Raw genomic sequence first — 15483 nt, 5'->3', positions numbered from 1 at the left:
TCCTGGCCATTATCGCTGGTTCTGCTGGCGCCTGAAGGTGTTTCTCCGCAGACCACGTGTTTCTGTATTTACTTTGGCTTTAACTTGGGACTTTCTTTTCCAAAACAAGCACGCCCATTCCTTTAAGAAATGCTGTGTTTGAGCAGGAAGTACGAGGTCGCCTCCATGCTCTAGAGTAGCCTTTGCATGCAAGTTAAACCATTTCTGCATATCCAGGGTTGTTCGTGTGCTAAACCCCACCTACTGTACGTGACCCTTTTGGCCCATTCATTTTACAAACATTAGTTTCCCATAGGGCATGGAAAAGGCAAATAGGAGATAAGCTTAATTATAGTAGTGAAACTAGAATGGCTCTAGTCTATTTTCTCTTCATAGCTCTTAAAAAATAATAGTAGATGCTTAGATGAGATGAGACACTTTTCCAAAATTGCCAGTCTGCTTTTTAAAAATGTTTTATAATAATATAATTTTGTTTTTGGAATTTGCTAGAATTTGGCATCGAGTGAGTTTTCTGACATATTTGAGCACAGGACCCAGGAGTACTTTGGAGAGAAAACTGGTCCCAGAGGAGCTGGACAGACCGTAGAAATGAGTCCTGCAGATGCCCTGTAAGAACCTGTCTTCTGGAATCTTCTTTGTTGTGTTAGGTTTCTATAGCCTATCAACTATGGTCACCATAAAAGAAAACTTATTTGATAAATTCGCAGTAAATAAATAGCTTGCCTGTGAACAGAAGTGTTAGTCATCAAAAAGACTATTTGGAATGTTTAAAAATTCATATGATCATACAATGTTTATTAACTAAGAGATAATATGCAGCTATAGATTGGGGCCTTGCAGTAATTTGGTGCATTGCTATAGTGTATAAATTTATATTCTTAGGTTTTGCCTTAAAATATTGAAGCTATAAATATTCTTGAGCTTTCATGACTAAGTCTTACTAGCCAGTTCAAATGGGTTTAAGATGGGTTTTAGAGGAGTAATGCTCTAGTAATGAATAAGTTGGAAATGAATTTGACTGAAATGAAAATAAATAAAAGGACTAGAAAGAGTTATGTGAAAAAACCTTAAACTTGGAGTCTTTCAACCCTGTTTTCAATTCCTTGATTGATACTGTGCGACCTTGAGCACATTAGTAATTTTCAACCTTGCCTCAATTTCTTCACTTGTATAATTGGATTAAAAATGACTTTCTCAGATTAATTTTCCTGTTTAAGTGAGAAAATTCATGTGAAAATACGTCATAGATTGCTATGGAAGTGTAAGGTAATGTGATGTGAAAGTACTCTGACCGCCTATGTGTATATAGCAATTAGAACAGTATGCATATCAGTTTTGAAGTCTGCTGGAAAAGTCTCTAATATATAAAGATTTGAACTTTAGAGATATATAAAAATTTTTTTTGAAGTTCATTATGGTTTAGTGAAAACAGCTTGAGTTTTAATCCTGGATCTTAGTCCTATTTCTGCCACCTTATTGTGTGATAAATCAGTTAATTTCTGTGTTTAACCTTCTCATTTTTCAGAGGTAATGATACGTACCTGTTTACATGTGGGAGTTGAGATGAGATCAGATACCAAAATATTTTCAAGAAAGTTAAAGTTACATTAAGAGAGTATTAATAACTGTTACATTGCTGTTTCACATGAAATTACTTTTGAATACTACCAAATTTAAGTCGAATGGTAAATCTGTTTTGGTACTTGGCCAAATTTGTTAAGGGAAAACTAACTTTGTATGGAGAGTAGTGTCAAGCAAGCATCTTCAGGGGGCCTGAAGGTAAGTAACTAGTGTACTAGGATAAAATTTGCTTATAAAGTAAGAGGAAGGGCTTTTTGAATTAACCAGTTAACTCTAATTTTTCTGGAAAAGTGAAAAATAGATAAATAGCAAGTTTAAGTATCGGGGTCAAATCCTCTTGGATTTTTGCTGTGGAGCAGAATAGGAAAACAACCAAGCTTTCAGATCCAGGTTACATATGAGTGTATAAAACTGGTTGTAACAAGGTTAGAAATTTTTGAAGCAGTTACAGAACCTTTTAAAAATGTATATACATTTGTTCTGTACTGAATTAGTGGTAGGAAAACTGTGGCATTGATGATCTGTTTAATACTTCAAATTTTCAGACCTTGTTTAAGACTAGAAAAATGATTTTACTCCATAACTGCTAGGATTTATTTTATAGATTTAGGTTTCAGTTTTCTTGAACATCCTTTTAGTGATTATATTGAAACGTTCTTTTCATTTTAAATACAGTGATGATGAAAATACATTTAAAATCTTAGTTGCAACGGATATTCATCTGGGATTTATGGAGAAAGATGCAGTCAGAGGAAATGATACCTTTGTAACACTTGATGAAATTTTAAGACTTGCCCAGGAAAATCAAGTGAGTTTGGTTTACAGTTTTGCAGTTTCTACTTTGTTCCCTTTCTCAGCAGACTCTTTTCCCTTTTTGAAGTTCCGGGTTTGTTTTATAGGTCCATGTACTCACATTGGCTGTTTAAATATTAATACACTAAAAGCCCAAAGCAGGAGCTGGCCTGGTAGTGTAGTGGTTAAGTTCACGGGCTCTGCCTTGGTGGCTTGGGTTTCATGGGTTCGGATCCTGGGTGCAGACCTACACACGGCTCATCAAGCCATGCTGTGGCAGAGTAACATATACAAAATAGAGGAAGACTGGCACAGATGTTAGCTCAGTGACAGTGTTCCTCAATCAAAAAGAGGAAGATTGGCAACAGCTGTTAGCTCAGGGCCAATCTTCCTCACCAAAAAGATAAATAAAAAACAAAAATAAAAGCAGATTTTCTGTGCTTTCTGCCCTTAATTTAAGTAGAAGCTAGTTTTGTAAATAGCCTGTAAAAATTAACAGATGTTTATGGGGTTTTTACTGAATGCAGGATCCTGTGGCAGTTTCTATTTTAAATGTAAAAATGACTGTCATAGTTTCTACTTTCAAAGAACATACAGCAAACCAGTGTGTGAGATAAGACAAATGTCCAAAATGCTCACATGCAAGGTCATAAGTGGTAAGAGCTGTAAGAAAATGATAAACAGCATTTCCTGTGCGTTTAGAGGTAGAAGACATCATTTAGATGTGGATAGCAAGGTGAATTTAACGAAGGAGATGGGCTTTACTTGGGCTCTGAAGGATGGGTCGGCTTTTGACAAGTGAAGAACACAGAGCATGCACATCCTCTGTGAAGCAGGAGGTGAGACAGCGTGAGATCTGTTAGGTACAGCAGGTCAGTTCAGCTCACTGGTAGGTCATGAGTTAGCATGCTGAAAGACTAGAAATATGATCTAAGCTGCAGTGAGAGCTTCAAATGCCAGATTGAGGAGTTTGTACCCAATTTAATGGAAAGTCTTCTGGGAACAGGGTGTAGCATGAATTAGAGATCAGTTTGACTCTTTTTTAAAGTAATGGCATGTAATGGAAAAGAGGAGGTGAATCCAAGAGAGATTGCAAAGATAGGATTGCATACTTTGGTTAGTTGTAAGGGGATGAGGGAAAGGGGGATGACCATGACTCTGAAGTGTGTTAAAGTTTGGCTGATACCAACAATAGAAGTAGGTTTTAAATAAGGAAAACTTCTTCCTTATTTTATACTTCCTGTGACATACTTCTCTCTGTAGGAAGGTGATGAATTCTGATTTAGACCATTTGAACTGGAGATTCTAATAGGACATTCAGGGGAACATTCCAGCAGGCATGTCAGTCTACAGTCCAAGAGAGAGCTGGGGAGTAAACATAAATGCTGGTGACTTGCAAATTAGTGTCTTCAACCTTGATTTTTCCTCAGAGTTTACCTATAAAACATACTAATTTTTTTTTTCTGTTGGTTAGGTGGATTTTATTTTGTTAGGTGGTGATCTTTTTCATGATAATAAGCCCTCAAGAAAAACATTACATAACTGCCTCGAGTTATTCAGAAAATATTGCATGGGTGATCGTCCCGTGCAGTTTGAAATTATCAGCGATCAGTCAGTCAACTTTGGTTTTAGTAAGTAAGTATATTTAAATGCTTAAGTGAATGTTTCCGTGTGTATATTGTTTTCTGTATAAGACACATAAACACATTAACAATTAGCCATTTCACCTTCACTGTAGATGATTTTCACAGTAAATGTAGTTCTTTGAATTTTCTGTACATCACTGTATTAATTCATATTTCCCTAATTGATCGTGGGACTGAGTATGTTCTCAAATGTTTATTGTACATTTTGGTATCCTCTTCATATTTTGCCCATTTTAAAAATTGGGATTTTTGTCTTTTCCTACTGAATTTGCAGAATTCTAGATACTAAGCCTTTGTTAGGCTTGTATTTTTTCCCCTAATCAGTGGGTTTGACTTTGTTTATGAGGCCTTTTGTTGACAGTAATATTTCATTTTGATGTAGTCAAATGTATCATTCCTTTTCTTTAAGATTTGTACTTTTGGGACTTATTTACCGTATCCACCTAGAACCCCATGTTATAAAGATACTTTCATGTTTTTTCTTAAACACTGTACAGGATGCCACTTCGCAGTTAGCTGAAATGTTCTTTTAGTCTCCTTCAGCCTATGCTAGTTTCTCTGTCTTTATTTGTCTTTCATGATCCTGCTACTTTTGAAGTGTACTGGTCAGATAGTTTGTAGAATGTCCTTAAGTTTGGGTTTTTCTCATGGTTAGACTAGGGTTATAAGTTTTTGGGGAAGAATATTTCACAGAGGTGAAGTGCCTTTCTCATAGCTTATTGGGAGTACATGTTATCTATACAGGTTCTTACTGGTCAAGTTAACCTTGATCTGTTGGTTAAGGTGATGTCTGCCAGATTTCTCCACTGTCAAGTTACTGTTTTCTCCTTTCCTTACACTGTTTGTTGAAAGTGAGTCGCTAAGTCCAGCCCACACCCAAAGAGGAAATTAAGTTTCACTTCCTGGAGAGATGAAGGAGTGTCAAAGAATTTGTGGGCATGTTAAAACCAACACAGTAATTTGTAAATATTTTGGGGGAGCTATTTTGAGGCTGCGCAACTATTGTGTTTCTCCTTAGTTTGTCCACTAATTTTAGCCTGCGTCAGTGGCTCTTGTCTACCTCAGTTATAACTGTGATGTTCTAAAGGTAGTTTTCTATTTCCCGTATTCTGTCTACATTTATAATTGGAATTCTTCTGTCAGAAAGATTATCTTTCTCCCGCATTTGTTTATTTATTCTGTTGTCTCTGTCAGTAGGAACTTATTCAGTTATTTATACCAGTATGAGCTCATTTTTTTCCCCTTTGGGTTATAATTTAATACTATCATAATTAATTTTGATTCTCAAAAAATTGTTCTAACTTTTGCCATTGGGCGCTCTTTCAGATTGGTTCCTGTGTCCTTTTGACATATCCCCATCTTTTTTTCCCCTTCCTTCTTACTGTTTGGCACTATAAGATGCTCCAGGCTAATTTTTTATTTTTCCTTCCCTAGCTTTCGACTCATCCATTTCTTCAAGGAGGCCTGGTTCCTTCTGGAGAATGGTATTTGAAAGCCAAAATTTGGACGCTAGGCATGCACTTTACTATTGTCTTCTCCCTGCTTCCAGGCTCTCTGAGTGCACAGAGATAAGAAATATGTGCATATATACCAACCCACAAAAACAGACATATTTGTATTTATTTTTTTACCTATTTGGATATACATATATATATTTTAAAAATGAGTTTATATTGGGAGGTAAATTTTTTGAGATTTTTATATGAAGAATGTAAGAAAATGGCTGTTCTTAACTTTACTCTGGATTGATCGTTTGTTTGAGTGTAGAATTCGATTTTAAAAGATTCCTGTAATTTTTTACATATGTCCTTGTTTTTAAGAATTCTGATCGGTGTCTTTACCCGTCTTCTGTTCAAATCTACAAGTTTAGTGTTTTCTTCTTTTTTCTAATCTTATTCTTAAGCTGCATACTATTTTTAAACTGTTCCACCCACTAGACATTTTGACCTGTTTCTTTGCTCACAGTTGCTACTTCTTGTATTTTGTTCCTTTTGTCTAGATTCAGTTTCCTTCTTTCTGAAGTACAGTTTTTAGTAGTTTTTTCATTGATTGCCAGTGAGTGGTAAACTCCTATTTTTTGTTGCAGTTGAGGAGTCTGCTGTTGTTTTAGTTACTGGAAAAGCGGCATAGCATAGTGATTATAAGCACGGATTCTGATATAAGACTGTCTGAATTCAAGTCCTGGCTCTGCCTTCCCTGAATTTCATCATTGTAAAGTGGGAAAAGAGTAGTACTAAGCATGTTTTCCTATCCTTTCCCTATTTGGATATTACTCATGTCTTACCCTCTTTTTTATATTGCCCATAACTTTATCTCTTTGTGCTGCATTCTAGATAATTTACCCTTACAGTTTACTAGTTCATACAGAAAAGTAGACCAAAAAACAAAAAAAATAGAAAAACTGAAATAGTGACTAGCCCAATTAGATATTAAAGTATACTATACCACGTTAACAAAATGAAAGATAAAAGTCATATGATTGTCTTAATAGATGCAGAAAAAAGCATTTGACAAAATTGAACATCCTTTCATGATAAAAACTTTCAATAAACTGGGTATAGAGGAAACATACCTCAACATAATAAAGACCATATATGACAAGCCCACAGCTAACATCATTCTTAATGGTAAAAAGCTGAAAGCTTTTCTTCTAAGATCAGGAACAAGACAAGGATGCCCACTTCAGCCACTTTTATTCCAGGCCAGTTAATCTCTTTGTGTGTCATGGCATTAGTATATCTTAAAAGTTTCCTAGATAATTCTAGCATGCAGTTGGGGTTTAGAACTACTGGCATAGATTTAGAAGCTTGATAATGTATTATGTTGGTGAAGTAAGGGGAAACAGTCTCTCTCATGCATTGCTGTTGTATTATGTGTAAATTTGTACAACTTCTTTGGAGGGAAATTGGCAGTAGTTATCAAATTTACAAATGCAAGTGTACCCTTTGACTCAACAATTCCCTTCTAGATATTTTTCTGTGCTCTCACAAGGGCAGCTTCTTACAGGATTACTCACTATAGCATTATTTGTAAAACAACACATTGGAAATAGTCTAAATGTCAATTGGTAGGTAACTACTTAAACACATTATAATAATCCATACAATGGAGTACTATTCTGCCAAAAACACAAGAAAGCTCTTTATGTTTTCTAAAATACATTAAATGATAAAAGCAGGGTGCAGAAATCTATATTGTGCTACCATTTGTGTAAGAAGGAAGAAAATGTATTTGTTTGCTTGTACAGGTATAAGATATTTTTGCAAAGATGCACTAGAATTTGCTAGCATCTTTTGCCTCTGAGAAGAGGAGCTAGATGACTAGGGGCAGGAGTGGGCGGGCAACTAAACTGCACAAGTAGTAAGTGATAGAGCTGGAATTTTTAATCTAGGTCTTTGGATTCCAAAGTGGATCTGTTTCTTCCCCTCGTTCTGCAAATACAGAAGCCTTATACAGAGCCTTTTAAAATTTTGAAAGTTTATTAACTTCACATTAATCAAAAGTACCACTCTTTGATACAATTCACAGGCATCATTTATTGTAGAGTTTCTTTAAAGTGTAGTACTTTGAGATATTTTCAGACTTGAATTGAAATGAGTTGTTGCCTATGATTTTATTTTTTTAAAGCTCCAAACTAGTGGTCATTAAAAACTTAGATCATCCAGTTTGCCTATAATTGAATTAATTTTAGGGGGGGGGGTATTGGGGGAAACAGCTTTCGTCTCTTATAGAAACTTTAATTACCCTTTTTTTAAGGTTTCCGTGGGTGAACTACCAAGATGACAATCTCAACGTTTCGATTCCAGTGTTTAGTATTCATGGCAATCATGATGATCCCACTGGGGTAATTCTTGAGTTCTTACAATTTCTTGAAGTTTTAGAAATGATCAGTTGAGCCTGTCTGTGGAAAGCATTCTTTCCCTTCTTCCCAGTTTTTTGTCAAATTGAGTCAGAAAGTCAAATTGACTTTTTATCATTCATATAAGCTTTTATACTGCTTTTTAGATAATTGTTTAAAATCTGAAATAATAATTGGTATGTGAAGTATGCTTTTATTTCGTTAGTGCTAGAGTTAACAACCAGTAACCAGGACTAGGAATCAATACCCAACATTTGTATAAGGCTTTACAGTTTACCAAGTGCTTCTGTATCTCTTATCTCATAAAATCTCACCTGTAGGAAATGATTGTTTCGTGAACAATTTTAAATCTCAATTAGGTCATCTTATTACCTGTTTGATGTAGAAGTAGTAATAGAGATTCTAAACTTAAAATATCTTTTTATCTGGTCATTAATATTGTAAATCGCTACTTACCTAGTTTTTTTCCCCCGTGTCTTAAGAGGTCTGCTTAATACTACAAAGCGCTTATTCACGGCTGATTTTTATTTTTCAGCGGCCAAGGCATCATGATAAATTTTGATGAAATGTTAACTTTGCATTTAGCATGTGATTCCAGTTGCAGTAGGTCATTGGTAATAGAAAAAAGGTAGCAAATACTTTCACTACTGTAATTTTGTTTTGAGATGACACTATCCTAATCTTATGTTTTTATAACTAGTATATAGAATATAGTTTTAATAGGTAATAATATGATATGCAGATTACTTATTTTTATATATGCATTAATATTCTCCGAAAATATTTTGCATAGGCAGACGCACTCTGTGCTCTGGATATTTTAAGTTGTGCTGGATTTGTAAATCACTTTGGACGTTCCATGTCTGTGGAGAAGATAGACATTAGTCCAGTTTTGCTTCAGAAAGGAAGCACAAAAATTGCTCTATATGGCTTAGGTAAGATGGTTTTATTTTACTATTTACGTCAATAAATATTTAATTGTTTAAGCAACTAGGAAATCAAATTCTGAAGTTAACTTTGTTGTTTGGAAAAAAGTGAGGCACATTTGATTATTATTTACGGGTGACTGTAAAAAATGATAGAAGGTTTGGGTAGAAATTTTTTAGTACTTAGTAGGACCAATAGCCCTTGATACTTGTTTTTAATAGCAGTTTTGGTGAAAAAATATTTTTCCTTTAGTATCTGTTTATTTTTTCTTTGTTTTAGACTCAGATATAGACTCTTGAATGTTAGAGTTACAGAGTAATTAGGAAAAACTGCATTTTGATATCTTAGAAGTCTTCAAAAGGTCTAAAGCTTCACTGTCCAAGATGGTGACCACTAGCCTCATGTAGATAGTGAGCACTGGAAATGTGGCTAGTCTGAATTGACATACGCTGTAAGTACAAGATACACATCAGACTTCAAAGACTTAGGAAAAAAGTAAAATACCTTATTAAGATATTAGGTCATATAAAATATATTAAAATTAATTCACCTGTTTGTTTTTAGTTGTTTTAATGTAACTACTAGAAAATTTAAAGTTATATTTGGCTTGTGTTAGTGGCTAACATTGTATTTTTATTAGACAGTGCTGTCTAGAGCTGTCATCTATAGTGCTCAAAAAATTTGCTTTATCGACTTCACTATCTTCAATTTATTTTGTGTCCAGTAGATAAAAGCCTATTTGCTAGGCTTTATTCCATGTGATTGAAAGATCAAAGACTATTTTGAGAGTGCAGTCTGTTTATTGTGTCTTCCTTGGATTAAGTTCAGCTTGATATATTATTTGTTTTATGAATGCAATAGCTTTATTGTTTTTATTGTGTATAGAGTATTATAAAAACTATATTTCGTTAAATCAACCTTAAAGTACCCTGCGAGTGATTGGGGAAAATTTCACAGGTAACCTCAAATACTTTTTGTTATTTTTTGAGTGATTTTAGTATAGTAGAAGCCTTAGAAGATCTTATTTACTTCAACTCTCTTTGTATATATATATTTTTTTTTTGGTGAGGGACATTTGCCCTGAGCTAACATCCATTGCCAATCTTCCTCTTTTGTTTTTTTTTTTACTTGAGGAAGATTAGCCCTGAGCTAACATTTGTGCCAATCTTCCTCTACTTTGTATGTGTGATGCTGCCACAGCATGGCTAACAAGTGGAATAGGTCCTGCCAGCAACCGCCTTGCCCCCTTGAAGCTAATTGCCAACTGGCTAAACTGCCCTCTTCTTTCCCTCAAATTTTTTTACCTGCCTACCTTCAAATTTTGTCAGTGTTTTCAGTGCTTCAACAACTATGTGCATCAGCCTTCTAATGCCCTGGACTTTGTATGCCTGGGCTTTTTTGTCTCCAGTAATATGCTCTGTATTCCACTATCTATTGCACTGGCCGCACCCTAGGAATTCTCCATAGAAGCTAGACTTCTTCCAGCTTTTTTATGTCTGTGTTGTTGTCTTTTCTTCCAAGGCCTTCCCCAGTCACTACATGAAGTAGCCACCTTCTACCCCCATTGATCTTCCCCATCTTAGCATCCTGACGCTTTCTTCTTTTATGATATGTACAATTGCAATTTGTGTGTTTGTTTACTTGTTTTTGTTGCCCTCCTCCACTAGACTAAGATGATCCTTTGAGGTACTGGAAAAATTATTTAAAAGTCATTAAATTATTAAAAACTATGGTATTTTTATTTAAAAACACAATGTATATAAGAGTAGTATTGTTAAATACATTCATTATTTATCTCATCCTTTTTAATATCTTTTTCTGTGTGTTTTATAATGTATCTGTTAGGTCAAAAGTACATATATACTTACAATAAATAAAGGAATAGTGAACAACAATATTGTTAGAAATTTTAATAAGAATTTAAGCAGAGTACTCAAATTTTTATTCCACATTTTCCAGATTTTGAAGGCATATATGCTTGACATGGAAAACATTCTTTGAATGCAACTGTCTGCTTAGCAGCTGTCATGCAAGAACCTGGAACATATTCATTTGTAAATAGTGATTCCAGATTTCAAATATATCTCTAAATGGAAAATGAAATACTTAGAGAAGCACCTACTTTAGAAATAAAACATATTTATTTTTTCAAACCAACTAAGAAACTAGTTTTAAAATAATGCCATGTCCATTTCAGGATCCATTCCAGATGAAAGGCTCTACAGAATGTTCATCAATAAAAAAGTAACAATGTTCAGACCAAAAGAAGACGAGAACTCTTGGTTTAACTTATTTGTGATTCATCAGAACAGGTAAAGGTTTTCACTGAAAATTTTTGAGTCAAGTATTTGAGGTTCCCCAAATCTCTGTTTCTAGGCTTACCTATTTCAGTAAAATGCTCCTTATTCTTTGAAATTCAATGCAAGATCAGGCAAAACTTAGATATGCTTTGTGTGACTGCACTTTGAAGTTGTTTTCAATATATATTCATACCTACAAAAGAATATTTATAGCAACATGGATAAGGTGTAAAAATGACCATAAAAGGAGTATTCCTAAATTCAGCAAAGTGGAACATTACCAGTACATTACCCCATGCCCTTCTTTCCCCGACCCCGTCTCTTTCCCACACCCCAGAGGAAGCACTATCTTCAGTTTTTATTTAATCAGTCCATTGCTTTGCTATATTGTTTACTTGTATATCCATAATGAGTGTTTTATTTAGTTTTGGTATAACTGGAACCATGCTGTATATTTTGCAGCTGGCTTATTTATGTTCAGTATTACTAAGAGTCATCCGTTGTGATGCTTAAAAGTGTAATTTGTTTTCACTGATGTATACAGTCATACTTTCTCCTGTTAGTGAAGGTTTTGCGTTATTTCCAGGTTTTTGCTTTTTTAAACCTTTCGTTATGAACATTCTTATGCATATCTCCTGGTGATATATGCAAGTGTTTTTCCAGAATATAAATATAGTTAGCTCAGCTGTCTTTTGTTAGTAGTTTTAAGAAGTTTAATCTGTTGGAAGGGTGCAGGCTTGACTGAGTGGAATAGAGACTTGAAGAAGCAAGATTTATGATGTGATCATTACAGTAAAAAAAAAAAGTGAGATGAGAACAGTGATGGCAGTGAGAATGATATGTAGGGGACAAAGCTGAGAAATTATATTAAGAACCCAAAGGAATTTGGGCCTGATTATATAATATGTTATTTATTGAACAGATGTTCTTTGACTACAGAATACTCTGGTGCTTATCCAGCGCTAAGTATATACATTCTTGAATAAACAGTGTGAATTTCAAAGGAGGAGCAGGCCAGAGTTTTGATATGTGTGGTCTCCATATAACTTTGCACCACTGGGAGTTTGTTCCTTTCTTGCTTTAGGGCTTCCCAGTTCTGCCACGCTTTCTACTTTCCCAAAGTAGGAATAAGTCAGAAGGAAAAGTCCTAAGTGATTCCAAGAATTTAAGCCAGAATGAAAGGTGGAATGGCATTGTTAAAGGGAATGGGTAGTATGATGTTGGTATATAGCTGGTTAGTTGCTGGTGATGTTATCCCCGATCATTTGGTTTGATTAAGATATATACCAGGTTTCTCCAGTGTAAACGTCCCATTTTCCACTTTATATTAATAAATATCTTGGGAAAAATACTTTGAGACTATGCAAATATCCTGTTTTACCTTAAACTTTTGCCCACTAATTTTAGCTTCCATTGGTGGATCTTCCTTCCAGCAATTAACACTGTGGTGGTGTAATTGTGATTTTTTTATTTCCCTCATTCTTTCTTCACTTATTAGCTGAAATTTTTCCTGAGGAAGATTTGTCCCATCTTTCTCATTTATTTATTCAGTTATTTATGTTGTTATGCCTTAAGGATATTTATTTTATTCTTTGAGTTATAGTCTAATGCTATCAGTTTTTTTTGTTATTGTTCAAATTGCTCCAACTTTGACCATTGGGAGCTCTTTGACATTGACCTCTGTGTCCTTTCAACATGCCCTCTTCCTTTTTTTTGACACATCCTAAACTTTCTAGTACCACAACATGCTCCAAGCTGATCTTTCTTTTCTACTCTAGTCCTGGAATCAACCACTTCTCCAAGGAGTCCTGATTGCTTTTATTGGAGAGTGGTATTTGGAAATCCAGATACAGCCACTAGATGTGCTTATTGCTGCTGGGGCTCTCTCAGCCCTCTCAGTGAACAGAGTTTAAGGAAGTATGTGTATGTATACTAACCCATGCATATACATCCTACATTTCTGTGTCTATCTAAATATGTATAAAGAAGACCAAGCATGAGTTCATACTGATTCTAATCCAGTCCTACAGGGTTCATTTTTGTCTTTTCCTTACTTGTGACTTCTTTCTCTAACAGTTAGAAACCTGGGTTGTATTACCTACAATATATTTACTTATTTTTTTCAATCCTGAGTTACATATAAAGTAATTGCAAAATTGCTGACCCCTACCCCTGTGAGATGCAGATTTGCCAACTAAGGTACAGTGTTTGTGTAAGTTATTTTGGTCTTTAGCCTTACTCTGTCTAATTGAAACACTGCTTTGCAAAGTTACTAGGTCAGCTCTTTACTTTACCACCCCCTTCATTGTGGTTACATGGTTCTTTAATAGTTCTGTTCAGTTTATTTGTCACCCTCTGTATTCTTAGATACTTATTTTGTTATTGCTTTCATGGACTTATGAAAAAACAGATTTTCTTTTTTAAAAGAGAATCCTTCAGCCTTATACATTTTACTTAATTTCCCATTGGTTCCTATGCATGGACCAGTTTCTTTCTCCTGCTGCAAAAGAAGGTAGGCTCTGAAGCAGAAGAGGACTTTGTCATGCGAAATATTTCCATAAGGATTTTTTTTTTTTAAAGATTTTATTTTTTCCTTTTTCTCCCCAAAGGCCCCCAGTACATAGTTGTATATTCTTTGTTGTGGGTCATTCTAGTTGTGGTATGTGGGATGCCACCTCAGCGTGGTTTGATGAGCAGTGCCATGTCCGCGCCCAGGATTCGAACCAACGAAACACTGGGCCGCCTGCAACGGAGCGCGCAAACTTAACCACTCGGCAACGGGGCCAGCCCTCCATAAGGATGTTTTGATAAACTTCTAGGTCATGAACCAGTCAGCCTACCGGCATAATCTTCCCTCTTCCATTGAAGAGTCAGTGCTCCATGAAGGCACATTTGCATCATGTTGTATTCGAGTTATTCTACCTTCTTGAGTAGTTGCGATGATATCACACCCTAGACAGATGTTTTCTACATAAAAAACATTGCTAGATACATAAGCCTGTTGCTTCTCTGATTTCACTTCCTGCTCTTCCCTGCATTCGTGCTGCTCAGCCACACTGATCCTGCTGTTCTTGAACTCACTGAACTTGTAACCACCTCTTCACCTTTGCCATCTGCTCATCCCTCTGCCTAGGACTTGCTTCCCTTGCATGCTGATCTTTCATCTCAGTTCTCTGCTCATTTGTCACCTGTCGAAGAGGCCTTTCCTGACCACCCTATGTATAGTAGCATCCCCCTTCCCTGTCACTTTTCCTTTTATTTTTCTTTATAGCATCTATCACTACCTTACAAATTATGTGTACACACATATGCATATACATTTTGTATTATTGCTTGTTTCCACCACTAGAGCAAGGACTCTGTTCACTGCTGTGTCTTCAGTATCTAGAAGGGGCCTGGCACACCTGGCACAGAGTAGACTCTCCATAGATATTTGATGAATGAATAAATATTGGTTATATTAAGTGAATGCTGGGTTGAAGTATTTGAACACTTTTTTTTTTGAGGAAGATTAGCCTTGAGCTAACATCTGCCACCAATCCTCCTCTTTTTGCTGAGGAAGATTGTCCCTGAGCTAATATCTGTGCCAATCTCCCTCTATTTTATGTGTGGGACACCTCCACAGCATGGCTTGATAAGCGATGCATAGGTCTAGGCCCAGGATCCAAACCTGTGAATCCCAGGCTGCTGAAGCGGAGCATGCGAACTTAACTGCTGCACCACTGGGCTAGCCCCTTGAACACTTTTACTTAAGTTTCCAAGGATATAAATCAGTGTTAGGGGAAACTTCCTTCTTGTCTTCCCTCACCTTGGGTTTTCACATCTTTGAATAATAACAACTAATCTAGGTATAAAAGCAGAGTTTGCAAATCACTTGTTCATATGATATTTTATTTAATGTGGAAAACTCTTGTCTCTTATCTAAGACTGACGTTCTTATTCCCATTACTTTTATAAGCAATAAAAGAAACAGATAATGTTAACAAATGACTAGATGTATTTAGAGATTTGTTTTTATTCTACAAAGTTTAGACTTAACTCACTTTTTCATTTTCTGTATTCTTTTTTTGGTGTATAATCAGACCAATTTTTTTACCAATAATCAGACTAGGTTTTTACTATTGATAGAGCCCATGCTTTTCTGACTTGTCCAAAGCGGGAGTTAATCCTATGTAAAGCCTGTCGTGATCTGCCTCTTAATGTAGAATTGACTGCTTTCTCTTTTGGGCTCCTGCTTGCCTGTGTCCTGCAAGTTTGTTATCCCTTTGTGGGTAAGAATTAGATATTATCTCTGTATTCTCACTCCCTTGCACAGTTTTGGCACATAGAAAGGATGTGATAAATCTTTAATGAAAGGAGAAAGATCTGTGTAGACTGA

The 15483-nt window shown here is 35.5% G+C and overlaps 1 protein-coding gene across 5 annotated transcripts in view; it reads left to right on the top strand.

The window, feature by feature from the left end:
* MRE11 (MRE11 homolog, double strand break repair nuclease) overlaps nt 1–15483 on the top strand; it is a 64054-nt gene that overhangs the window by 425 nt on the left and 48146 nt on the right. For 4 of the 5 annotated variants that reach the window (XM_008513765.2, XM_008513764.2, XM_070622897.1 and 1 more), the window contains exons 2-7: nt 490–608; nt 2257–2389; nt 3848–4008; nt 7776–7863; nt 8672–8813; nt 11003–11117. In XM_008513765.2, the coding sequence (XP_008511987.1) occupies nt 589–608; nt 2257–2389; nt 3848–4008; nt 7776–7863; nt 8672–8813; nt 11003–11117 (659 nt within the window). In that variant the 5' untranslated portion in view covers nt 490–588. The remainder of the gene's footprint in view (nt 1–489; nt 609–2256; nt 2390–3847; nt 4009–7775; nt 7864–8671; nt 8814–11002; nt 11118–15483) is intronic. The other variant, XM_070622899.1, reaches the window with a different exon arrangement.

The sequence above is a fragment of the Equus przewalskii genome, chromosome 6, assembly GCF_037783145.1.
Source record: "Equus przewalskii isolate Varuska chromosome 6, EquPr2, whole genome shotgun sequence".
Taxonomy (NCBI): Eukaryota; Metazoa; Chordata; class Mammalia; order Perissodactyla; family Equidae; genus Equus; species Equus przewalskii.
This window is presented reverse-complemented; position numbering and strand designations above follow the sequence as displayed.